At 42.3% G+C, this 25,553-nt stretch overlaps 1 protein-coding gene across 1 annotated transcript in view; it reads right to left on the bottom strand.

Annotated features, from left to right (window-relative positions):
• Positions 1-23,397, bottom strand: part of BAK1 (BCL2 antagonist/killer 1) — a 42,079-nt gene extending 18,682 nt beyond the window's left edge. Inside the window, exons 1-2 of the mRNA XM_063118924.1 lie at positions 23,357-23,397; positions 10,662-10,752 (exon numbers count right to left, since the gene is read on the bottom strand). Coding sequence (XP_062974994.1) covers positions 10,662-10,719 — 58 coding nt within the window. The 5' untranslated portion in view covers positions 10,720-10,752; positions 23,357-23,397. The remainder of the gene's footprint in view (positions 1-10,661; positions 10,753-23,356) is intronic.
• Positions 23,398-25,553: the final 2,156 nt, after the last annotated feature.

Genomic DNA, 25,553 nt, shown 5'->3' on the forward strand with positions numbered 1-25,553 from the left:
GCAACACCCGCACACACATTCCGCGGTCTCAGGATCAGCCCGAGACGGTGGAAAAAGCGGGCTTAAAGGGGAGGGCGAGATCCATCCCTCCCTGCTTCCGGGATCTCCTGTGCGTCATGTGGATGCACAGTAATGATCCCGGGGATCGCCCCAGGATTTCGCCCTGTCTAGCTATTTATTTATTTATTATTTATTTATTGCATTTCTATACTGCCTAATAGATATTCTCTCTCTTACAATGGTTTATACAAGGCAGCAGGATCCACTCACTGGCTTCTTAAATTGGACAGGTTAAAATATGGAAGCAAAACCTTTAAAAAATGAAAACTTTTAAGTCTGGAAATCATATAAAGAGTTTTTATTTTATTTCTTCATTTTTACTTTTTAAAATAAGCTTAAAAATGAATAAACTTAAAAACATGCTATAATGGACTGTTTTTCCTGTTAGGCTACACCAGCCCTCCCTCAAGCTGGAGTGCTCCAGAAGTGATGGACTACAACACTCCCAATCCCCAGCCAGACCAGGCCATGCAGGGGATGATGGTGTGTGTGTGACTTGGTCTTGAATGGTCAATTAAGACCCAAAAGCTTCATAAAAGACCTGCTCCTGGTAGAGATGACAACAGCTACCACTGGTCTTATTCAGCAAAAAAAATTGTTTCGGGTTTACTGGACTCCACAACGGATTTTTAATAAGGGTTTGTCTAACTTGCACAATTGTAGGAGATGTAATGCATCTAATGCTTCTTTAACTCATATCTTTTGGCAGTGCAGTTGTTCATATAACAAAATGTCAGAACTAGATGTTTCAAAGCTTTTTCATCTAATTTCTTATAATCAGGAAAAACTGTCACCCAGAATTGGTCCATTTTCTTTGAAAAATGATTTCAATGAACCATCAGAGTTGTTAGCTGTACACCACCACATTCAAAAGGGTTCCTTCTCCATGAGTTTTCAGGATTAGGTGCAGGGAAGTAATCTCTGAAGCTAGTCGCTAAATCACGCAGGTGCTTTCGCGCATGACGTCACGGTCAAAGCAAACTGAGCGCGGGAGACGGCGTATTTTCTTTTATTAAAACACAGACCTTGTAGAGCTAATATGTGAATGGTGCCTCGGACCCCCTGGGTGGGTTACATGGACCCCCTGGAGTCCACGGACCACCAATTGGGAACCACTGATCTACTGGCTTCTTGGAAGTTAATACATGGTCAGTGCAGATGGATCTTCAGAGCCCTTATGACAGCCAAAAGACTTATCACACTGGAAGGACAAATCCACACCTCCCATAATGCAGTGGATCGAGAACCTAATAACATTATCAACTTTTGAACAGGTGTTATATAGACACAACTTGCAAGTGGATAAATACACAGATATCTGGTCTGCTTTTCTTGAAACCTTTGTATAACTCTCTCCCCAACCTTTTTTATTTCATGAACGGGTATGCATGATGGAAATCGATGACAATCCTATATACATAATATATGTGTCCCCCCCCCCCGGTTTTAACAATGTATTTTCTGTTCTAGTTTGTTAATATTCACAGCAGCCTAAAATGTTGGACTCTCCTTGGGTGTGTGGCTCTGGGGACTGCCATGATGCACACCTGCAACCCAAAATTCACCACTACACTCTAAGGTTTGCAGAAGTACAAACCCCCTTATTTTAGGAGCCCCCTCCCCCGGCCGCCCATTATCAGTATCCAGTAGTCCACAGTCTACCATCTGGGGTTCTCCTGCCAATTCTATTGAAATAAAGGTTACTAAACCCTCACTTCCTCGGCCTTTTTAACGTTTATTTATGGCTGGCTGATTAAAAGATGTATAGCCCTGGAGATGTGGTGGGTTGTGTTCATGGCACCATGTCTCTTGCATGCAGACTATATCATATTGTTGGAGCATTCTAACAAATTCCTGCTCCACCAATTTGTTTCCCCAGCCTGCCAGGTTCCAGGATATTATACCCAGCCCTTTCTGGTTTGTACCTAATCAATACTGCTGTCTTTGAAATGATCTGCAGGTCTCTGGGTTATTGGAATTTGTTCTTTTATAATTGCCCCAAGGTCTAGAATTTTCTTGAACCATTGGTCTGTGAAGATCTGTAGTATCCAGTAGGAGAGTCAGTATGCCTGTGCCGAAGCCAGTTCTAGGAACACGAGCAGGAGAGTGCTGTTGCACTCCTTTTCCACACGTGGGCTTCCCATCGGCATCTGGTTGGCCACCGTGGGATAAGAATGCTGGACTGGACAGGCCTTTGGTCTGATCCAACCCGGCTCTTCTTAGTTTCCTAAGGAGGGCTGAGCATTGAGTCAGTTGGAAAAGGAAGCTCTGGGTGGTGGTGGTGGTGTGGAGACAGGGGAAGGATAAGACCTTCTACTGAGTCAGGCCATTGGTCCATCTAGCCCAGTATTGTTGACACGGTTCCAGGCAGGAGTTTGTTGGCTGTGACCTGTGCAGAGGAGGGCGTAGCCTCAGCAGATCGGGAGGCTTCAAAACACCACCGATCAGCTGGCAGGAGGGACAAGAGAGACTAAGGGCTTCTTCACATGACCAAAATAATGCACGCTGGTGGCTGGCCACTCCCGGAAGTTTGAGTGTCCTTTTGCTGGATCAGACCACAGGCCTATCCAATCCAGCATTCTTCTGCAGGTCGTCTCCTGCAGCTTCTCCCCCGCCCTGCTATTCCGTTATAGAACGGATCAAAATAAAGCTGGAATAAACCCTAATGGCACGAAATCGGCCACGTGTAGAGCTTGGGTTGCGCTATGAACTTACTGAGGAAGGAGTTTCCCGTGTCTGCAATTGAGGGAGAAGAGGGTAAAATGCCCCCCTGAAACAAAGGGAGTCAGCTCTGATCCCCCACCCCACCAAGAGCACCCCTTTCAGTTCAATGGGTCTTACTCCCAAGTAAGTGTGCTGAGGGACTTCCGTCTACTGAGAAGTGAGTCCTAGTATTGGGGAAATGGCAGGATATAATAATGATGATGACGGTGATGATAATGTTCAACGGGACTTACTCCCAAATGTGCTGAGGGTCTTATGTCTACCCAGAAGTAAGTCCTGGCTTTCCTGGAGGCTATGAGGAAACAATACTGCAGACTTCCCCTCCCCTGCCTTGCACACATGGGAGGGAGGGAGGGAGGGGCTCCCTCGATTCAAACCTTTAAAGGAGTCCCAGGAAATAGCAGGATCTTCCACCTTGTCACCCCTCTCCATATCAGTCACACCAAGAACTAGAAAGCACAACAGACCCAGGTGAATAACACAACTTCCCTTGGTGTATAGATGCCCTAAATGAGAGAGAAGGCAAGAGGTGCAGAGGGGCAAACAGGAGAGTGGATGATGGGGCAGTTAGTTCTCTGGGTCTCCTCATCCATTATCCTATTTTTCCCTTTCTCTTTCCTCCTCCTCCGAAAGAAATGAGCAATGGCGGACAGAGGAAGAGATACATAAGCTATAAAAAGGGCATCTTTCTCATTGTCTGGAGAGATAATTTCCTGGTTCGCACAAGTGACGCTATTTTCAAAACAGCAAACTGTGGCGTTACCCTGAGCACGCCGATACCTTCGTCTTGTTTCTCAGCCTTGTTTTGGCTACCTAGCCGGCATAGCAATTGAATGAGCTCTTAGTATATTCATCCTGTTTATTTTGAATGCACCCATCCTCTCTCTGCTTTCATTTATGTTTACCCCTAATAAAATAATAATATTTGGATTGAAACTTAGGAAGAGGCAAGTGCTTTATAGATTCAGAATCACATGTTACATCGGAAGTCACCTTGGCCTCAAATCAGGGAGAATTCAGAGTTGTTGGCAACTTGCTCAGAAGTAAAGTCAAGCCGGTCACTTCCTAGCCTTGAAAGGTGTGAGAGCAGGTGAACTGCACTCAGCTGACCTACATTATCAATCAGCCTGGGGGAGGATCTCAGCATCCCTCAAACAACAAACCACATGCAGAAACGCAGGACAGGACAAGGCAGAGCCTGGCAGGTGGCAGGAAACAGCTCACCTGCCCTGAAGAAGGTCCTGCTGCCTTGTCTGTCGCTTCAGTCCGTAGTAGGCACATTGGATAATGGGCTAAAGTGTCTAGAACTTTCCAGAAGTAAGGGTGGTGTTTACTGGCCAAAACAATGATTCTCCATGAGGTGGGAAATAAATATCCATGATGTTTGGATTGACAGTCATAAATAGTCATACTTTGCCACAGCAAAAAGAAAAAGGTCATGATTACATTTATCTACTTGGTCTTGGATGTCTAATTTTTCCACCATGATTTTTCTGTTACACAGAAGATTTTTCTTTTACTCAGTCAAACACACTAAATAAGTGTGTTTGACAGAGTCAAAAAAGTAGAATGCAACATCGTTGATTCAAATTTCGTTTGGACAGAGCAATCAGATGCTTCCATTACATTGGGAATGGAGAGGTACCGCTGCTATACCAGAAGAACAGCTGCTGTATTCAATGCCCAACCCAAGGACAGCAAGGAAAAACACACAAGTAGAAAACACAAAACAGTGGGGAAATGACAGTTACGAGCCCCTAGAAAGGCCTCTGTAGGCCACCAATCAGGGACTTTACCAGTGACAACATCCACATGCTGCCCATGCGTTGATCCAATCAACTCACGGCAATACAAATGCCCCCCCCCCCGGCGCAAACCCCTGCACCAGAACACACAAAGCGACAGCATTTTTAAGCTGATGGGTTGTTGTTATGTCCAAACAGGGCCAGAGGCTGAACCCATGGTTTGTTGCTTGGCTGTTTACAAAAGCGGATGCAAAGTGGAAGTGACAAGCAAGCAGTGCAGCCCTGACTAACTATGGGGATGTTTAATCCATAGTAAGCTGGAATGTGCGAACCGGTTCACTGAGTGAAGCAAAGATCCAACCTGTCTTCAGCAGAAAAAGTTGCAAGAGAAAGAGAAAGCAGTAAACAAAAGACTGACTTAAGTGACCAGTACTTAAGATTTAGTTTTGGACATAAACGGACTTAACAAGTACTATAGATGGTGGTACTTAAACTCGAATATATATGATTAAGATATTTTAGAATGTTTTTAGGATGTTTTAACAGTGTATATTATGTTTTAATTCAGTTTTATGTATTTTATATTTACTGTTGTTCCCTGCCTCGATCAAAATGGAGAGGCGGGTAAGAAATAAAATTTAATAAAATATGATTAAACAAGACATTGCATTCTGTAAGAGACTGGTAGAAGTTATTTGTCCCACCTAGATTCCTTTGCTCTGAGTCCCTCTAGGGAACATAAGACATGTAGATTCGAAAAGAGATTGTCTTCTGTTAGGTAATGGATACCTGTGAGTATGAGAGGTATCGAACTGCTAAGCTGGAGAAAGGATCCAAGTTTGTAGCAGGGTTTTCCACGTTCTACTACAGTATACAACATAATGCACAAGCTCTAATCACGATTTCTTAACCTCCTTTGCAGGCAGCCTTGTCAAATGAGGAAATCAACAAGTCATCAACAATACATCCAACGCACTGATACCAGAACCAAACATATTTGTGCAGGGAAAGGAAGAGTGCCATAGTTCTTAGATACAACTTTAAAATAACTTATGAAATTACCTCAGCTCCATATTAACAACTGTTTATGCAGTTCATTTTATTGATCTAATTACGAGCACTAATAGTCCTAGTTTTATGCTTTTTCTTCTTCTTATACAGCAGCTATATCTGTTTTCACAAACAACAGTAACTCTTCTGCAGTGACAGATATTAATACAACCAGTGGAATTAACACTAAGAGTAATTAAGCTTTACTGATTCGCTCCCTTTGGTATATGAATATCTTTGACCATGAAAATGCTCACCCATGCACTACAACCCGGGTTGTAAAATTACTCATCATCATCAACTTTATTACAGTCACCGACCAGACTTAAGTGTACAATTACTGTTGATTGCAGCTGTGCAGTTAGATTGTCTAAAACCAGGGGTAGCCAACCTGGTGCCCCCCCTGGATATTTTGGATTACAACTCCCATCTGCCCCAATCAGCAAGGCCAATGGTCTGGGATATGGGTATTGTAATCTAAACCAACAGGAAGGCACTCAGTTGCCTACCCCTGGTATAAACACTTTCAATAGGGATAAATACCACTGGTAGTTTACTAACTAGGAATATAGGAATACAAGAAGCTGCCTTATACTGAGTCAGACCAATGTCCATCTAGCCCAGTATTGTCGACACTGACTGGCAGCAGCTCTCTCCAGGGTTTCAGGCAGGATTCTTTCCTTGCCCTACCTGGAGAAGTCGGGAATCGAACCTGGGACCTTCTGCATGCAAAGCAGGTGCTCTATCACACTGAGCTATGGCCCCTCCTCAAACTATGTGGTCTAAGACAGCTTTCCCCAACCTGGCGCTTTTCAGCTATATTGGACCACAACTCCCATAATTCCAAGCCAGTCAAGTGGGAATTGTGGGAGTTCTAGTCCAACACAGCCAGAGGGCACCAGGTTTGGAAAGGCCCAGGGAGCACATGCTGTTAGCACTTGAGGCCACCCTGAGACACGTCTGCTGTTTTATTATTCTGCCCTTTGGGTTCCTGCAGCTTTAACTGTTGTGATGAAGAGGGAATTTCAACAGGTGCTGCATATATACAAATGACACCTGCTGAAATTCCGTTTTCTATACAACTGTTAAAGATACAGAAGCCCTGGCCTCCTTTTCATAAGGTCACCTGAATAGAATAGAGTAGAATAGAATATACACTCTGTCCTAATTGTATTTTCTGGATGCTTCAGCAATAATTATTTAGACACAATCGCACTCGAGTGAACAGGGCAGGCTAGAGAAGGGCTGATCTGAGGATTTTCTATATCTCAGACTTCAGCTTAGAAAAGGCCATTTTTGTTTGTTTGTTTTTATGCAGCACCAAGCATATTCAGAGTTTTTATTCCATGTTGGCTGCCAAGTACTATACTGAGACACAAATGTATTATCCTGACTAATACAGAGACAGAGAGTTGCAAATAAGCGATTAGTGACAAAAGCTGCAATGACTCATTTACAAGTCGACAGTGAAACAGGTGACAGTGAAACAGGTGAAAAGGTCACCTGTGCATAAAGGTTCGCAGTACAGGTACGTTTTTAGCAATTCAATTGGGCTCTGCCTTTTTCCTTCAGATGCCTGCATCACAGCGAGACCATACACACCTTCCAAATACTAATCTCCTTTTATAGAATTATGACCATCAAAATGGAAATAAAGAATTCGCTAGACAACGAACTGTTGACAAGCTATTGGTTTATGTAGCAACATTTTGTTGGTTAGAATTAGCAATACTCAAAAACCCAGTGGTAGAATACTTCAGCCTCCCAGGACACTCTTGGTGAGTTCACATAACTGGATAGGGGGGCGGGGGGAAGAAACTCTAGAATAAGCCATGGGTTCTGGAGATGGTGGCTAAACCACAACCACTACCCAACCTTGCTGGGTTCAGAAGTCATGCCAAGCCCCGTCTGGGAAGGGTAATTATGGTAATTAGGTGGTACGCAACCAGTACGTTGGGGTGGGAAAATAGGCCATGGTAGCTTATATTCCTTCCCTGATTGTGCAGTCTCTGTTACTGACCTTAAAGTGCCTGTTGCTGAGCAAAGGAACATCAAAGAGAAATTAGAACTAAATACTGCTGGGTTACAATCCGTTCTATCTCCAGAGGCTTGAATTGGAATAAAGTTTTTTAAAAAACAGCAAACCCCTCCCCCCCAACAGTTGGCTCACCTAATGCCAGGATGATTGTGATATCAGCAACAACTATTTTGTGAATGGCTACTGTTAATAATGTAATTGTCACTGTCAGTATTTCCTTCATTTAATTTCCCTCTGACCCCAAGGTTCAGAATTCTACCCCCCACCCACTGAACCACATGTACTACAGGTATACCTGAAACTCTTCATGCATCTGATAAAGTGGACTGTAGTCCACAAAAGCCATAATAAATCAGTTAGTCTTTAGGGTGCCACAAGATTCTTTGTCGTAAGAGACTAACATGGCTACCCCTCTGGAAATTGGTTGGAATTGCATTGAATGGCTGCAATCCTGGACACTTAACTGAACACAATGGGACTTCTGACTCTGAGTAAACATATACAGGTGCTTTAACCCCAATTACCCATCTGGAAATTATTCTGAACTTGGTTCAGGGAAAAGGCACAGATGTTCAGATGTTGCACAGAAGAATCATGTTTCTGTATGAAGTGATAATATTGCCTCCCAGTCAAAATTGGGAAGGTTAATAAACAAACAAGTGGTACCGACATCATGAACTGAGGAATCAATTATGCCATTTTCTTTTATTACACGCACATACAGAAGCTGAAGAAGATATAGCTTCACTTCATTGTAGCTATTGTTAGGTCCGCCTGGCGCCTACTCTGTACTCCTTTCGTCGCCAGCTGAAGACCTTTTTATTCACTCAGTATTTTAACACTTAATTTTAACTTAAATTTAAATTATACTGTTTTAACTCTGTATTTTAACCTTATATCAATTTTGCTGCGTGGTTTTATCCTGGTTGTGCTTTTTATATTGTATTTTGTATTTGTATTTTTAACTTGTTGGTTGTTTTATGATGGTTTTAATTTTTGTGAACTGCCCAGAGAGCTTCGGCTATTGGGCGGTATAAAAATGTAATAAATAAATAAATAAATAATAAATAAATAAATAAAATAAACTATATATTGGATTTTTTTAGAAAGGCAACTGAGAAAGATGTTGGTCAAAACATTTCCAACAATGTAAATGATGTTCAATTTTGCTCACTTCAAATATATTAAATTGATTAGTTATGTTGGACAAACTTTGCACTTCTTTTTGGAGGGATGGTATGATTGATATGACAGCCAAAGTATGCGAAGTCCAGTAAATCTGTAATATATTGTGTGTATACACTGACCTGCTTGAAATGGCTTTTCTATATCAGGGTGTTGAAGCTCAGGCCCTGGGCCAAATTTGGCCCTCCTTGACAAATTCATGGAGGTTAAGAGTGCAATACTATAAATAATTTGTTGTGAGTAAGTCCCATTGAACTCAATGGGTCTTAGTTCTAAGTAGACATGTATAGGACTGCACTGCATGGCTATCAAGGCCTACTAGTCATGATGACTAAATACCAGGATCTGCCTCTGAATAACGATTGCTGGAGAACAACAGCAGCAGAAGGCTATTGGCTAAGCATCTGGCTGGCCATTGTGGGATACAGAATTCCAGACTAGATAGGCCTTGATCTGATTCAGCAAGGGTCGTCTTATGTTCTTATAAGATCAGGGTAAATTAAATGAATCAACATCGCAAGCATTCTTGCAAGTGCACACAAGTCATCATTATGTTGTACTTTTCTTCTAAGCACAAGATGCAATATGCATTCAAACCAGAGCCAAGAACCATTGTGCTCCTTCAGAGTGAACCCATGTAAACATAGTAAGTACAATGGATATATAGTATTCCCTTAGAACCGAGGAGGCCTATATGGACAATCAGCACAGGGTCAGCATAACCAGCCAGAGATTACGAGCTTGTGCTGAAGGTTCAGGGTTCAAATCTTAGTCCTGGGTGGGCTTAGGCGAGTCAGAGCCAAGTCCTCATCTGTCGTACTGGCCTACCCTACAAGTTTGCTGTAAAGATAACTAAATGCTCTGAGGCCTTAGGAAAAGCACAACACATTATTTATTGTTAATAATTATTTTATTCAATACCCCCTGTAGAGAAAGTCATCCTTGGCTTCCATTCCCAATCTGCATCATATTCATATTCATGAGTATGCTAATAAGTGCTATTAAAATAATCAATACATTCTAGCTAAGCCATCAACTCCCTCTGCCTCAGGTACTCCAACTGTAAAACAGGAATTACATTATCTAGTGCTGTCAGGAAAATGTTAGAAAGGGGCCCACGTCCGGAGTCCTGCAAGACTCCGAACATTATGCACATGCAGCATGAACAGGCTTCTCTGATGTCTTCACTTAAGGGTGGCTGGGAAGAGAGATGAGCAGAGTGGATTTAGGGATGGGGGCTGGATTTGCCCAAAGCCCCCACATGGAAAGGAATTATCTATTTAGTTTAAAAATGGATAAACTGTCCTTCATCAACAAAGGATCCCAGGGCTGCATACATCAAATTATAAAAATACAATATAATAAACAACAATGCTACAAAGTAAGAGGCATACGAACGCTTAACCAGCAAAATAACAAAACAAATTAACCCAAAGAAACATCTAGGGTGTAGTTCTATGATTGCACCCTTAAAGTTTAAAATGTATATGTGAATGCCACAGATAAACAGTTTCAAATAAGTCCCAAATACTGTAGCTCGTAGTCCTCTCTACCTTTAAGTAAATTCCTTCTGCTGAAGTGAACAGTTGTTGGTTTTCTTTACATACATCCCATGGATTAATTCATAACAGGAAAGCGAGCCAACTCAGAGCACAAACTTGTACAGCTCTCCTACTGTGTCGAATGGGGCTCACCCCCAAGCACAGCCAAAGTCATTCAATAAATGTGTCCTGGCCATTCCATTAGTAAAAGCTATTGATGTGACAGACGAGGAAAGTTTTGCAACTTCCTTTTCAAAGGTGCGATTCCATTCATCATTTCGCTCACAATCAAAGTAAACAAGGAGGTGCAGATTTTACCTGATGCTCTTTCGGGGGATGATCTGTCCGTTGGGTCGCCTCCATTCCCCGAGGCCATGCTGGAGTGGAGTTTGGGGGGAGCTGCGTTAATCTGCAAATGATGAAGAGACAAGCCAAGCCAGTCGGTAACGGTGAGGCTCAAGAGTTTGGATCTAGATGCTAAGTATACGCACGGCCCCTTCCCTCCGAACAACTTCAGCCGCTTCCTCTTCCCCGAAGAGCCTTTTAGCTCCACCCCTCCGTAATCTGACTCTTGCTTTTCTTACTCACCCTTCATGTTAGTACCCTGCCTGTCGCTTCCTAAGACATTCTGGCTCCTCCTCCTGAATCACTCCTCAAACCTTGTTCCTTAATTTCTTAACTTTTGCCCACACTATCTTCATTGGAAAAATGTTCCAGTAAAGTGCTTGTAAAACATCTCTCTCCCACACACACGCACGCACGCACGCATCGGAATGATTTAGCACATGCAACAAATAGTATCTTCATAAGATTTCCTTGCAATTGCTAAATACCGTTTCCCCTTGTACAGTTTCAGTCTGACTGTAGATGGAGAGTGTGCTGGCACAATAGCAAACTGATTCAAAGGAGCCAAACGTCTTTATCATACTTGCTTGCCTTCAATTAAGTTCTTAGAACCCTTAATTTGGTATTTCATAAAATTATGAGACAGGGCAGGCCTTCAAAGTGTACAGCAATAAGTCTTTTGAAAAGCAAAACAAGAACCACAGATTCCTAGGGAAACCTAAAATGCTTTTGAGACTGATACAGTCATATATCATAATTCAGATTTCCAAAGAAATTAAGAAGTAGTTGAAACATAGCATGAAGACATTGTGCTTTAAACAGAAGATGCTCATAATAAAAGGATATAAAGCAATTCTTTCTCTAGTGCAAAATGTTAAAAGATAAAGTAACTAAGGGTGCAATCCTATGCATGTTTAGATTGAAAAATATATATCCAAAAACTCCCAGCATTCTCCAGCAAGCCATGTTGGCTGAGGAATGCTGAAAGTTGTAGGATTTATTTCCATACTTATTTACTACTATTCCCTAAATATCAAACAATACGTAAAAGCACAAACCTGTCTTAAAATATTCCAGTAAAAAAACTAAAGCTTTGATATATTAATTTAAAAACAAAGTTTCCTCAACATTTTGGTCACAGGCATTTATGCAGATAAAGTTGGCTACTGTATGAAGATAATGGGCTAAAATGTCAAACAATATTACTATCCCCAGATAGTAATCTCACACTCTCAGGGCTGAGGTGACTGATGACAGATTCCAATCAAGTAACACAATGCTTAAAACATTACATAGCTGCAGCCGTACATTAATCCATGTCTATCTCATCTCATTATGTCATTTCAATACAGACAATAAGCAAATTAGAAACAAACATACAGGTTAATCTGCACATATCAAATTCTTCTCAATAGATACCCACTACTTAATTACTGCTAGTAACTTTTAAATTCAATGTTCAACATGTGATTCTTCTACAATCCTCTTTTAAATTTCAATACAGAAGGTTCTGTTCTCGAGAAAATGTGTTTTCATATTCCTATTACAAGAACATAACTAGTGCAGCCCTTGCTGGTCTTTATTTGTCTGATACTAGCCTCTGCTTTGCACATATACTTTAAATGCAGGACATCCGTGCCATGCATCCCCCAGCTATTGAACATTTCTCACACAAACTGTGTGTTTTTATGAAAGCCTTGAAGATCATCCTCTGTCACATCCCCAATTCAAAGCAGCAAAGTGATTATTTCTATGCTATCAGTAAATACAAAGGTGTGTAATATCTCTTGATGTCTAAGTGTGTTGTTGTTCTGCCTAGCCTCCCTGGGAAGGGAGTTCCAGAGCCTTGGAGCAGCCACCAAGAAGGCCCACTCCCGCATACCCATCGGGCATGCCTGGGAAGTTGGTGGGACTGAGAGAAAGGCCTCCCCGGAAGATCTCAGAGCACAGGCATGCTCATATGGGAGAAAACAGTCTTTCAGATAACTTGGACCCAATCCATATAGGGCTTTATAAGTGATAACCAGCACTTTGAATTGTGTCCAGAAACAGACCTGAAGCCAGTGGAGCATGGTGTCCAGAGCAACTTTCAAGAGTACACAGTTAAAGAGGGACAGCAGCAGAGTATATTCTTCCACCGTGTCTCTTCTCTTCCCACTACCGTGTGTGTGAACATGGTTAAACTTCAGCTGCCTTATCTTAGGATCTGAAAAAAACCCAGCCAGGCCTGCTCCATTAACAGCAACTTGATGCACAGGAATTAGCAAATGAAATGTTTCAAGGCACAGGTGAGAAACTGCAACTCCCATCATTCCCAGCCCACATGGCCCAACACATATAGAGGACACCAGGTAGGAAGGCTAGGTTAGAGCATTGTATTGGGACTGGGGAGAGTCAATTTCAAATGTCCACTCAGCCATGAAGCTCATTGGGTGATCTTCAGCCAGTCTCTCAAAGCTGAATTTACCTCACAGGGTTGTTGTCTGGATAAAATTCAGAGAGAATCCCACTTTGAGCACCTTTGAGGAAAGTGAGGATTTAAAATAATAATAATAATAATAATAATAATAATAATAATAATAATAATGGCAGCACAAAAGTTCTCTTCATTCAAGACTAGTTCCTTTCATGGAAGCCATTTTGGGGGAGGAAAATGTGTGAATCCCATGTGAATGCCACCACTGACAATGGATTCTTGCCATTTCAAGCAAAATAGACATACAATGTCCTAGAAGCATGCCATTTTCTACAAGGATGCAACTTACATGAAGCAATGCACAATTAAATATAACTGGTAGAATTCAATAATGCCTGTTTTATTAAGTGCTTGTATATGAGCCCTTAGTTGTCTTGAGTTTGGTTTGATGTACCAAGCTTTCAAATTGCCTAAGGGTGTAAGCCTGAAAGTAACTGGCTTACTTAGCTCAATAAATCTCATCATGAATACTCTGGAGTAGGTGGCTTGGGAAGTGCTAATGGCTGTGTGTAAGCATTCATTAGCAAGATGCTAATTAATTTTGTAAAATCTTGAGAATGAAGAGGAAAGTTTTTTTTAAAAAAGATAGCAGTTCCTTAGCAATGGTCCCAAACATTTTGTTCACTTTTGGTTCTGCATAGTGTGACAGGCATTAACTACAGCTTGTGTTTGTACCTCACCACCCTAACTCTACAAGCTCCAAGATCAAATAGAATTTAAGAAAGATTAACAATTTTTCCTATGGAGATATCAAGCTTCCTTACTGAAACCAATCTGGAGGGAAATCACATACATTAATTACTCACAGTTAAAACTGGGAAAGAGTTAACTCCGTTAACTGCATAAAAACTGGGAAAGCATTCTCGTCTGAAATGTCAACAATTGTAAATAGTGGTTAAGAAAAAAGCCACAGAATAAGGGAAGTGGTTGCTTATATAAGACCAATTAATGTTTTAAGTACCAGAAGCACAAGCTTTTGGATTACACAGAGTTCCTCTTCAGGGATGTTTTGAGCAAAATCAAAACTAATTAAGCTGCTATGTTAGGGTGGTAAAGGAGGTAGCCACCTTCTCTCTCTGGCAGGGTTCCTGTGGATGGCAGGCAGAAACTCAGCAGGGGCACATTTTCCACAGCATCAAGATGAACTTATGGGAAAAGCTTGACCTTTTGAATTTCCACCTAGCATCCAGTTCTACAAGGACCTCCACCCAGCAAAGTCAAAGATGGCATCCTGATTTCTGGGCCAAATAAATTGTTCCTCAAACAAAGAGAAGCTATTGTTCAATAAGACCGTAGACAGAAACAAGTTAATCAAATGACAAGCTGATCTGGACTTGCTGCAGGAATCTCACCCTGCCCCTACCCCAGAAGAAGGCAGCAAATAAAGCAGGAGTTAGAAAATACATTTCAGTAAAGAGTTTTTTTTTTCAATTCCATTTTTAGAATCTGCTGGAATTAAGTCTTAGGTAGATTTAACAGCTGAGCAACAGGCAGAAATTCAAGAGGTGCAGACTTCCCTATTATTACAACTGCATGCTAGGAAAAGCTGCACCTGATCAACTGGCTTGTCATGAAGTTCTTAAAGGCACAAAATCCCTGTCAGGAAAATAAAATTGGATTGCTCACTGCATGTTTCTTGGAAGGTCTATTTAGGTGTGTGCATGAAGATGGGGTAAAGAGGACATCATAGCGAATTATAGATCTGTTAGCTTTACCTTATTATCAAGCAAACAGTCTGTAGAGGAAACTGGGGAGTCATCCACATGGAAATGAAGTGATTAAACCATGCCATGTCAAGTTGCTATAACAATCAATTAGCGAATAAGAGAATTGCAAAAAACATAATGGACTTTGATTTCTGCAAGATTCAATCAGTTTCCTTGTGACATCTTCATCCAATTCACAACTTGCTGAAGTGGTAATTTATCAGTTGATATAATGTGGCTCTATTGAAGGGCTTTGAGTTTTCTTGATGATGAATGAAATCATCAAAATAGTTAATTTCTTCTCTGATGGCCAATTTGCACAATTGTGCCATTGCACTAAATTAGTTGTTATCATGTGATAAACGCTGGTTTTGTGAATAGCTCTTTCCTTCCATCAAGCTAAATAAGTTGAAATAGAAACAATCCAATAATCCAACCAAATACAAAACAGAATTCTAATAACTGGTCCTTCTGGTATTTATGTATATGTATCTGCAGAAGACATATACTGGGGAGAAAATATAAAATTAGAATAATAAAAGGTGGGAGGGGCAAATGGAAAAGCAGAACAACATTGGACTTCCAAAAGGATAAAATACCTCATCAAAGACTTCTGAGCAAATTTGGCAGTCACGGAATAAAAGGAGAGGTCCTCTTATGGATCAATAACTGTTTAAAGAACAGAAAGCAGAGAGTAGGCAGATGTGGTTCAATGAAAGCAAGTATAAAGAGATACACGTTGGGACAAAAAATCCCAACTTCAAGTATATCCTGATGGGATCTGAGCTGGTGGTGTCCGAACAAGAAAGAGATCTTGGGGTTGTGGACAGCTCGATGAAAATGTCAACCCAGTGTGCAGCCGCTGTCAAGACGGCACACTCCAGGTTAGCCATTATTAGAAAAGGAATTGAGAATAAAACTGCCAGTATCATACTGCCTTTATACAAATGTATTGTGAGACCACACTTAGAATACTGTGTATAGTTCTCATCACCACACCTAAACAGAGATATTGCAGAGCTGGAAAAAGTGAAGAAAAGGGACTGGAGAATTTCCCCTATGAGGGAGGGTTACAACAACTGGAAGTGTTTAGCTTGGAAAAAGGGAGGTTAAGGAGAAACCTGATGGAGGTGTGTAAGACTATGGATGGTGTGGAGAATGTGGATAGGGAGACATTTTTCTTCCTCTTCCTTAATACTAGAACCCGGGGTTATCCCGTGAAGCTGATTGGTGGGAGATTCAGGACATAAAAGGAAGCACTTCTTCACACAACGCGTAATCTATGGAATTCACTACCCAGGCCCAGCCCAACCAAAGTTGCTGTCTTAAGCAAGCCCCCCCCCCCCATCCCACTTCTTCTCCCCACACCTCCCTCCCCCTGCGCTCGCACAGCAGGGGCAGTGGCAGCTCCCACTTCCCACCTTCCATGCTGTGGCAGGGATTCCTGGCTCACGACTCCTTGCTCCGCTCCATTCATCGGCTGGCAGGGAGTCTCTGCTAAAGTAATGCGGGAAGTCTCACAATATTTTGGCTGAGCTGCCAGCCAGGGGTAGGGAAGAGGAGCTGTTGCCACTGTTCGCCAAGGACACAGCTAGGGAGGGGGGGCGGGGTTGCCGGCAGGAGGCAGAGAGTAGCCGGCTAAGCAGCTCCACAGTTTCCTAGCCAGCGCCCCCTGCTGTGCTCGCTTCCTGCTGCTTAATGGTAGTCCAACTGTATTGCTACCACAAGATGTAGTGTTGGCCACCAGTCTGGATGGCTTTTAAAGTGGGTTGGATAAATTCCTGGAGGGGAAGGCTATCAATGACTACTTGTCCTGAGGGCTAAGTGCAACCTCCAGTATCAGAGGCAGAAAATATACCAGTTGCTGGGGAACATGGATGGGAGGCTGCTGTTGCACTGTGTCCTGCTTGTGGGTCCATGGTGCGAACAGAGTGTTGGACTAGATGGACCCTTGGTCTGATCCAGCAGGGCTCTTCTTAGGTTCTTATCTTCCATAAATTAGTTTTAGTGGTACAAATTTGTGTTCCTTGCTCCCTCCCATGAAATTCCTCCAAAATTTGCAGCTAAAGTACATCCAAGACTATCCTAGTTTCACCTCCATGTCCTGTTCTTGTGTAGTGGGACCCACTGAAAGACCTCTGTATAGCAAGGAGGTTAGGATTTGATGCGTGCAATAAGTCTTCTCTATACCTAAGTCTTGGCTGTACCCAGGACCAAGAGCTTTAGGCTAGAATAATATCTCAGTGTCAGGTATGATTTAACAGTAAGGCTAAGCACCTGTATGACCAATAGAAAATGTATATGGCAAGCACTGGTGGTGGTGGAAGGAACATAAACCTAAAGAACTACCTCCACTGTGAACTTCACCATGGGCTGGGACTCTGAAGTGCGCCATAGCATGCTGGCCTATAGATTTTGTATGTGTTTTCTTTCCTCTTATGTTGTATGTACCTCTTCCTTTGAATAAAACACTAAGTTTAAAGAGGATGCCTAATCCGAATCCTTACAAACCTCTGACTCTCATGACAGCACATCTTGTTAGCAAGCAGATCCTTTGTATGACTAATATTTAACGCTGGTGAATTAGCTCTAATGGGTTGGTTAATTCTACCCAAACATTTTTGTCTGCGCTACAGAATCTCATCTACAGAATCTAACCTGATCTTACAAAACTAAGACTTAAAAGGTATGTTATCACAATCACTGTGAGTAGAATTATAATGCACTATCAGTATTCTATATTGCCATCAGCTCTTCACACAGTATGAGAGGATAGATCTCCGCCCCATCTATAGCCCAACTGTGAAACATTTGAAATAACAATACTGATTATAATAGCACATTTCAAAGATTCAGGAACTCACTCATGCGAAGGGGAAGAAAATGTTCCCAACAAAAGTCAGATTAGTCTAATTAAGATTAGACCCTTATTTGCTTAATTCTTAAGATCACTTCACATGGATTAGTTACCCCTTAACACCCTGTCAAACACACAATGGGTTTGGCACAGGGTGATAAAAATTTCACTATTCCTTCAATTCATATTTATGGATGAAAATAATATTCTAACATGCCTCAGTGGCTGTGAGTAGAAAAATAGGATGTGATAGGTTTTTACCAGCAGCTTTTATCAACAGGGCACCTTCCAGATGATTCTCTTGAGGTTGTACTACGATTCTCCAATACAGCTGAGTTGTAGTTCAATAATCTGGAGGGTACCCAGTTGGGGAAGACTATATTGCAGATTAATGAACGCAGACCACAAGGATATAACTGTATGTATGTTAGGCCCTTGCCTATTTATTATTTACAATAATTTATATCCTTATTTATATCCTTTTACAGTATCAGTGCCGACTGCAGGATTTGGGGGGGCTTTGGGCCAGACACCCCAGTGGGTTCCCTTGTAATTCTATCTTCTCACTACCATTCTTAGCAGCTGCTATTGCTCCTCATTCTCTCTCTCATCATTGCTACTACTTGCTTGCTTGTCACGCAGAGAGCCAGTGAACAAGTAAGCCAATGAGCAAGTAGTCAGTGGTATCTACTGCTCCTCCTTTTCACCACCATCATTGTCTGGATCAGAGCAGGAAGCAGGCAAACAGGCAGGCTGCAATGATGAAGAGGAGCAAACACGCCAGGGAGCCCTTGACAGTGGGCCCCTGCTGGTGTGGGGCCTCAGTAAGTGCCCAATCATACCTACCCTTGATAGCAGCCCTGATCCTTATATTTGTAAAATGATGCCCAGGGCAGCTAAGATTTTATTTAAACAATCTAGAATACATTGTTCAAAAAAGAAAGAAAAAACAAGCCTGCCACAAATCAAATTGGAGACAAGCACAACAGAAACTGGTTCTAAGGTTAATTATCAGCCAGCTAGGAAAGGTTTAATAATCTAGCATGCTCAGCTGATCTGAAAGAGGAACCAGAAGCAGCACCAGAATGTGGATGTAGCATCAATGCCGGAGAGCTTGCAAACCTGCTTATCTTTCTCACTGGGTGCGTGCCATGTAGTCACTAAGTGCCAGCTATAAAACAGACCTTTGCCTCATACAGTAGGCATTAAGTTTATGCAGGCAGCAAGCTTTGCAAACTCCCCTCACTTCCTTCTGGATCCTAACCCCTTAAGGCTAGGGAATATTCTCTTCCTCAAAATCCTGTCTAAGGCCTTTCTTACAAAAGTGGTCCATAATGTGGAAATTAGGAGCAGATCCAGGGAAGATTTGGAACCCAGTAAGCCTAGTAGTATCAGAGGCTACCAAAAGGATCCCCAAAATCATTTCACACAGATCAGCTACTAACTACAATCAGAGTGATTAAAGAGCATAAAAAGTGGAGTTTCCTATATTTCATTGCACATTTATGTGTGAAGTGGGATTCTAATTTGCATGCTTGACTATGAAAATGGAATTGGTGGCAACCTGTTATTCCAGATTAACAGGTGGGATCTGCAACAAAATGTTGCAGTACAGAACAGTCCTGTTCAAGGTTCCAGCCAGCCGTGCCCTTTTCCAGTATACATTTCATTCTCCCCTCCCACATGGTTTTGTGTTCCTCTTCCCAACAATTGGTCAGTGTTCTATGGACACTGAGCATGTACAGCCCTCCTTGGGCTATTTTGTGATTCCCCATCCACCTCCTGTTCCTCCTCCCAAAGTACTGTTGTACTTCTGCAAATCTTGGGGTTCCCCCCCGAGCCTGCTAATAGTTGTGCACGGATTGTACTGTTTTGGCAACATGAAGACTGGCACGTGAAGAATGTGTCTGCCATCAGTATAAATGATGACCAAGGGTTTAAAGGTGTGATCCTGGGTATGAATGTTCTTATATCCTAATTCCCAATACATCTCTGCTCATGATGTTTGTTCCTCTAGCTGTATCATCCTCCACCATCTGTAGGTCTCCTCCTCCATCAGAACACTCTGGCTCTTCCTCCCTGTTGCACCTAACTATGTCTGGAACTTCCTCCCAGAACACCTCTCTTCCTTCTTTCAAATTCCTCCTCAAACCCACCTTTCCCTGGAAGCTCTTAGCACAGGATTTTTTCATGCCCTACTGTATCTAGCCTGAAACTAACCTGTGCAACTGAAATAACTGCATATTGTTTCTCGAATCAGGGAGTTTGCATACCATGGCAAACCTATCAAAATGTGCATTTGTTGTCACGCTAAGCAGTCTGGTTTTGGAAGGGGCAGGTCCTTCAGACGATGGCTCCTCACAAAGCCAGGAGAGAGAGAGAGAGGCAAGTCACAGGGCCATCTACCATCAACTGCCCTGTGGAAAAAATTCAGGGGAGGGAGAGAAGCAGGCAAGGAAGACTCAGTAGATGGCTTGGCAGAGTGGGTGAGTCTAGCTGGACCGTGCCCTAGTCTTCTGCCCTGTGAGAAGTATTCCAAGAGAGAGAGAGTGGTAGATGAGGATGACACTAGACACGTGCTCCTGTTCCAACTGGACTCTCCCTGAACCAGGCCCATTTTCTATTAATTGCCCTTATAGGAAGATCCTGATGCTTTTTACTTTATTTTTATTTATTTTATTTAGATATATTTTTATATTGTCCAATAGCTGAGGCTGTCTAGGCAGTGCACAATTAAAACCATAAAATGCAGCAAATCAAAACGTAACATAAGCTTTAAAAGTGTAAAAAATATCCTGTAAAACCCAAATAAACCCAGCAGCAGTTACTGCAGTTACACGGAAAGCTGGTGTGAAAAGATGCGTTTTCAGGAGGCATTTATATGTACTATTTATTTTAAAAGTTGTTAATATAGTTTATTGTGGTTTTACTAGTTTAATGTTACTCTTGTTCACCTCGGTAGAATTTGTTTCCTGGAAACTGCAGTGCAATAACATGTAACATCACCGACATGGGATTTGTCTTTTGCTCCACTCTCTCCTGTGAGTTTATTTGCAAGAGGAATATATTTCTTTGTATACCCCTCTGCCCATCCTGTAATAGCTTCAGTTTGTACTGTGAACACAACATTAACATTCCAAAGCAGATTCTTCTATTTATATTCACTTCATAGTGCTGGGTAAGGGCATGGGGTGGGGTCTCCCTCCAGATATCAAGAAAGGCTATTACTCTTGAATAACTAAACATGCAATACTTTTAAGATAAAATCACATACCCATTGTAAACCAGAGAAAGGAAAATTTTGGCTGCAATCCTCAGCTCCATTGAACTCAATGAGACTTAGTTTTGAGTAGACATGTATAGGGTTGCATCATTAGTGCTGATTAACTGTTTGGTATACCTAAATCTCGCTGAAATCATTCTGCCTGTCCGTGCTTGTGTTCCCTATTACATACAAAAAGTCTACTAGTAATCACATTCGCTAACTAGATATCTAAGGTTTTGTTGTTGTTTTCGTTCCATTGTTGGCCCAATTGTAGTTTGTGAAAAAGCCTGCAGTTCTCCCTCCCTTGTATAGTGATGCTTTGATTCCAAGCAACAGCAACTCTATTGGCGTCCTTGACCTTCTTTCCTTCTTTCGATCCTCTTACCATTACACCCATCCTCTACCCCCCCATATATACATTGAAAAATACGTAGAATATTTATTTATTACATAGCCAAATACCCCTATCAATGGGAGACAAAACTTCATGCATCTGATGAAGAGACTTTAGTTCATAAAAACTTTGATAATATTTGTTAGTTAAGGTGTCACAAAACCGTTTTCACAAAATGTGTCTGACTGACAACGAAGATAAGGCCTTTAACATTGCAATTCTATACACATTGCAGGAGAAAGGTGGCAACTGGCCCTCCAGATGTTGTCGCCTACAACTCCAATAGACCCCAGTCAGCATAGCCAATGGTGAGGGATGATGGAAGGCCACAAGTTGCCCGTCCCTGGAACGAATGGGGAATTATAAGAGTTTCGGGGCAGAACTATGGTCCAGTGTGTTAGAGGGCAGCACTTGACTTCTATAGTAATAACAGACTGAAACTGCTGCTCCTCCATGACTTGGCTGGAGGAAGTCACCCCCTCTCAATGCAAATGCCCCGACTTTAGCAGTAGCCTGAGAGGAAGACCGGCTTCTCTTGCACATTTACAATACTAGATAAAGTGTAATGAAGTAATCCGCGGAGTATGTAAGTTTAATTACAACAGGAAAACGGGGATGCACCTCCGAAGATCACGCTCGGCTACCCACTACTCTTTAATTCGGAGTAACTGCCTGTCTGAGGAGGTTCCCTGCGCACAATTCCTAAAAAAGTCATTCTAACTCCTCACTTCACCCACAAGCATCCGCCAAAAGGCAGAGCGCCCGCGGTGGGAGGCGATGCTTGCTACGCACACACATGCCGCTAAGATCATCTTCCTGGCCCGCCGCTCTGACCATGTCACTCCACTTCTGAAATCTCTTCATTGGCTTCCAATTCACTCCAGAATCCAATATAAACTTCTCCTGCTGACCTTCAATGCTCTTCACGGTCTAGCTCCTGCCTATCTCTCCTCTCTCATCTCACACTATCGCCCAGCTCGGGCTCTCCGCTCCTCTGATGCCATGCTTCTCGCCTGCCCAAGGACCTCCACTTCCCTTACTCGGCTTCGTCCTTTTTCTTCTGCTGCCCCTTACGCCTGGAACGCTCTTCCAGAACACTTGAGAACTACAAACTCAATCACTGCTTTTAAAACTCAGCTAAAAACTTTTCTTTTCCCTATAGCCTTCAAATATTGAGTTTGTTCTGACTCTATACTGTTAGCTTTACCCTACCCGGTGCCTGTTTACACTTCCCTGTGCCTGTTTGCATTCTCCTTCCCTCTTTATTGTTTACTACAACTTATTAGATTGTAAGCCTATGCGGCAGGGTCTTGCTATGTACTGTGTTATCTGTACAGCACCATGTACATTGATGGTGCTATATAAATAAATAAATAAATAAATAAATAAATAAATAAATAAATAATAATAATAATAATAATAATAATAATGTTACTTTTCTACGCGCACGGGCGGGTTTAAGGCATTCCGCGAACGCGAGTCCCTACGCCCGGCTAGACAAGCCCGTTGCCTGGCTGGAAACTGGTCCTAACTGGTCCCTCCAGCCGGGTTTTTCTGCTGCCCTTTTCGGGACATTGCCGAGCGTGCCTTTGCAGGCCCGCTCCGCAGAGAGCGCCACGCAGGGCGAGCTCAGTTGAGCGCCCGGCAGGCGGCCTCGCGACCGCTTCCGCGCCGGCGGTGGTGGTTGCTGCCGCCGGTGCCGCCGCCGCCGCCAGCCCAGCATCTCCGTTCCGCATCCACAAGCGCGAGGACCGATTGAGAGGCCCTGCCCGGCAGGAAACCGGCACCACAATTCTCTCCCAGCTCGGAGGGAAGTTGAACCCTTGCTCCCTCCCTGGGGGATCTTGACGAATAAATGCCTCGCGTTCCCAGAAGACACCGAAACCCCCCCCCCCCCACTATCTACTGCAGGGTTCCTGCGCGCCCCTCCGAAAAGCACCGATCCCCGGAGTTTATTTTCACTCACCCACCTTCTAGCTCCTGGTCGCCACGGCCGCGCCCTTTGCAATAAGCAACTTTTTTTTTCTGATGCTGTTGAGGAAGAAATGGATGGGCTCGAGCTCCGCTGCCCTTCCGAGCGCCTGCCTCCCTCCCTTCCTGCTTCCTTTGCTGCTAGACGGAGCACGGCAAAAGCCTGAAACTGTGAGAGGAAGGGTGAAGTCAGCCAGCAAAACCATAGATGCGACCCAGCAGAAAGCGGGATGCCGACATTCAGCTCCCTCTAACGGTTTCTGTACTTATAGCGGCTAGCTATATGATGAAAGTAGGGCCGAAACCCACCCATTTCTTCAAAGCCCTCCACTGCAAACGATGGTTGGGAAATAGTTGTTAGATATTTGTCAAATGCTACATGCCAGGCGTTAGTATTTGACGTGTGCAAAATATATGACTTTCATCTTTTCTGACTTTTACTGCTCCTACCACTATCAATGGAATGGTACCAGGTAATGGCATGAAGACGGGCCTTCCCAGTAGTGGCACCTGCCCTTTGGGACAGTCTTTGGATGTCAAGTTTTAAAATCCTCTTGCAAATGCATTTGTTCAAATTCATTTGTTTCCCTGACTTTTAAAAGATTATGGAACTGCCCTATATTATTGTTATTTCGTAGTAATGTTTTAAATTGTTTATTATTTTACCTTGTTATGTTGTGTTTTTCCTGTGAACCGCGTAGGGTTTTTAGTATATTAAGTACCTTAAAAAACAAACAAGTAGCACATACAATATTTGACTGCATTGGATCACTGTGTCATGCAGTAGCATCCACGTGTTATTACCACATACGACAACATATAGCAATAACATTGTCAAGCTGACAGCAGCAGCAGCAGCAGTCAACAATTGATGGTTTGGTTCAGTTCAGTTTATCAACGAGTGGGACACCAGCAACAAAATGTTGCAAGTATCCTTTGTGCTAGTCAGTCATGTCCTCTTCTGTGATACCATAAATTGTAATGGGCTCATGCAGGGCATCCCCTCCCCCAATTTTCCATTTTTCTTTCCCAATTTAAGCAAATACTAGGATTGCAGCCTACATTTAGAAAAATGTCTGTGATTGCCTTTATATTGGAAATATACATAAAAATCCAAGGGTGCAATCCATCCTGGACATAAAGAGTTCCATGGAGCCTTGGGGTGGGGGAAATTCCTTCTTCCAGGCAGGCACAAGAACATATCCATAGGATTGCATTAACAGATTGCTCATGTCCATGTTGAAAGCTAAAATGTCTGTGCATTTTTATGTTATTGTTTTTTAAATTTTGTATACTATATTTTTAATGGTTTTTAATCTTTGTAAACCACCCAGAGAGCTTCAGCTATGGGGTGGTATAAATATGTAAAATAATAATAATAATAATAATAATAATAATAATAATAATGATGTTAGGAGAATTGTACAAGATGGAATAGGCCTCAGACAAGAAGCAGCAGTATGCACTGCTTGACAGTTGGCATATAAGTACAGCCCATATCTGACTGAATTTGCTAGGTGACATGCAATCAATTTTTGACAATATCTGACAGCTATCATGCATGAACAGTAAAAAAGAAAAAGAAAGAGACAAAAAAGGGGGGATAGAGGACCACTACAAATGGGGAAACTTAATATTGTGATGAATAGTATCTTGCAGATAGAATAATCTGCAAGACACAGGTTAATGAAGACATATGTGCATATGTTAGAATTAAACTCCATGGAAAAATAGTCTTGCTAGAGACTGATGCAGTAGTATTGATTTTTTTAGCTGATGTAGCAGAGAAGTGATAGGATGCTGAAGGAATCACTGATGGCGCTGGGGTTTTGCCATGTGCCTCCTTGTATTTATGATCTGTGTTTTTGCTCTGAAAATTTGATGAAAGAGATGTTACACTGGAATGAGGTATTGATTGGAGATATGAAACATGGTAACAGACAACAACAACTTTTCTTCAAATATTATTGTTTGCTAGCACAGTTGCAAAATTGTGAGCAAAACTAACAAAGCCTTGTGGCTTTGTGAACATTTTTACAGGTCACTAACAGTAACTTTGAGCCTCTCGCTTGCTCGCTGTTTGTGTGCATGTGGTTTTGATTGTGAAGTACCCTCATTTTAAATCTGACTGGAAGCTGAGCAGAGAGCTGAATTCATAATCACATTTCACTATCTTTGAACAGATGTGCTTCACCT

This window comes from Elgaria multicarinata, chromosome 1 (assembly GCF_023053635.1).
Source record: "Elgaria multicarinata webbii isolate HBS135686 ecotype San Diego chromosome 1, rElgMul1.1.pri, whole genome shotgun sequence".
NCBI lineage: Eukaryota > Metazoa > Chordata > Lepidosauria > Squamata > Anguidae > Elgaria > Elgaria multicarinata.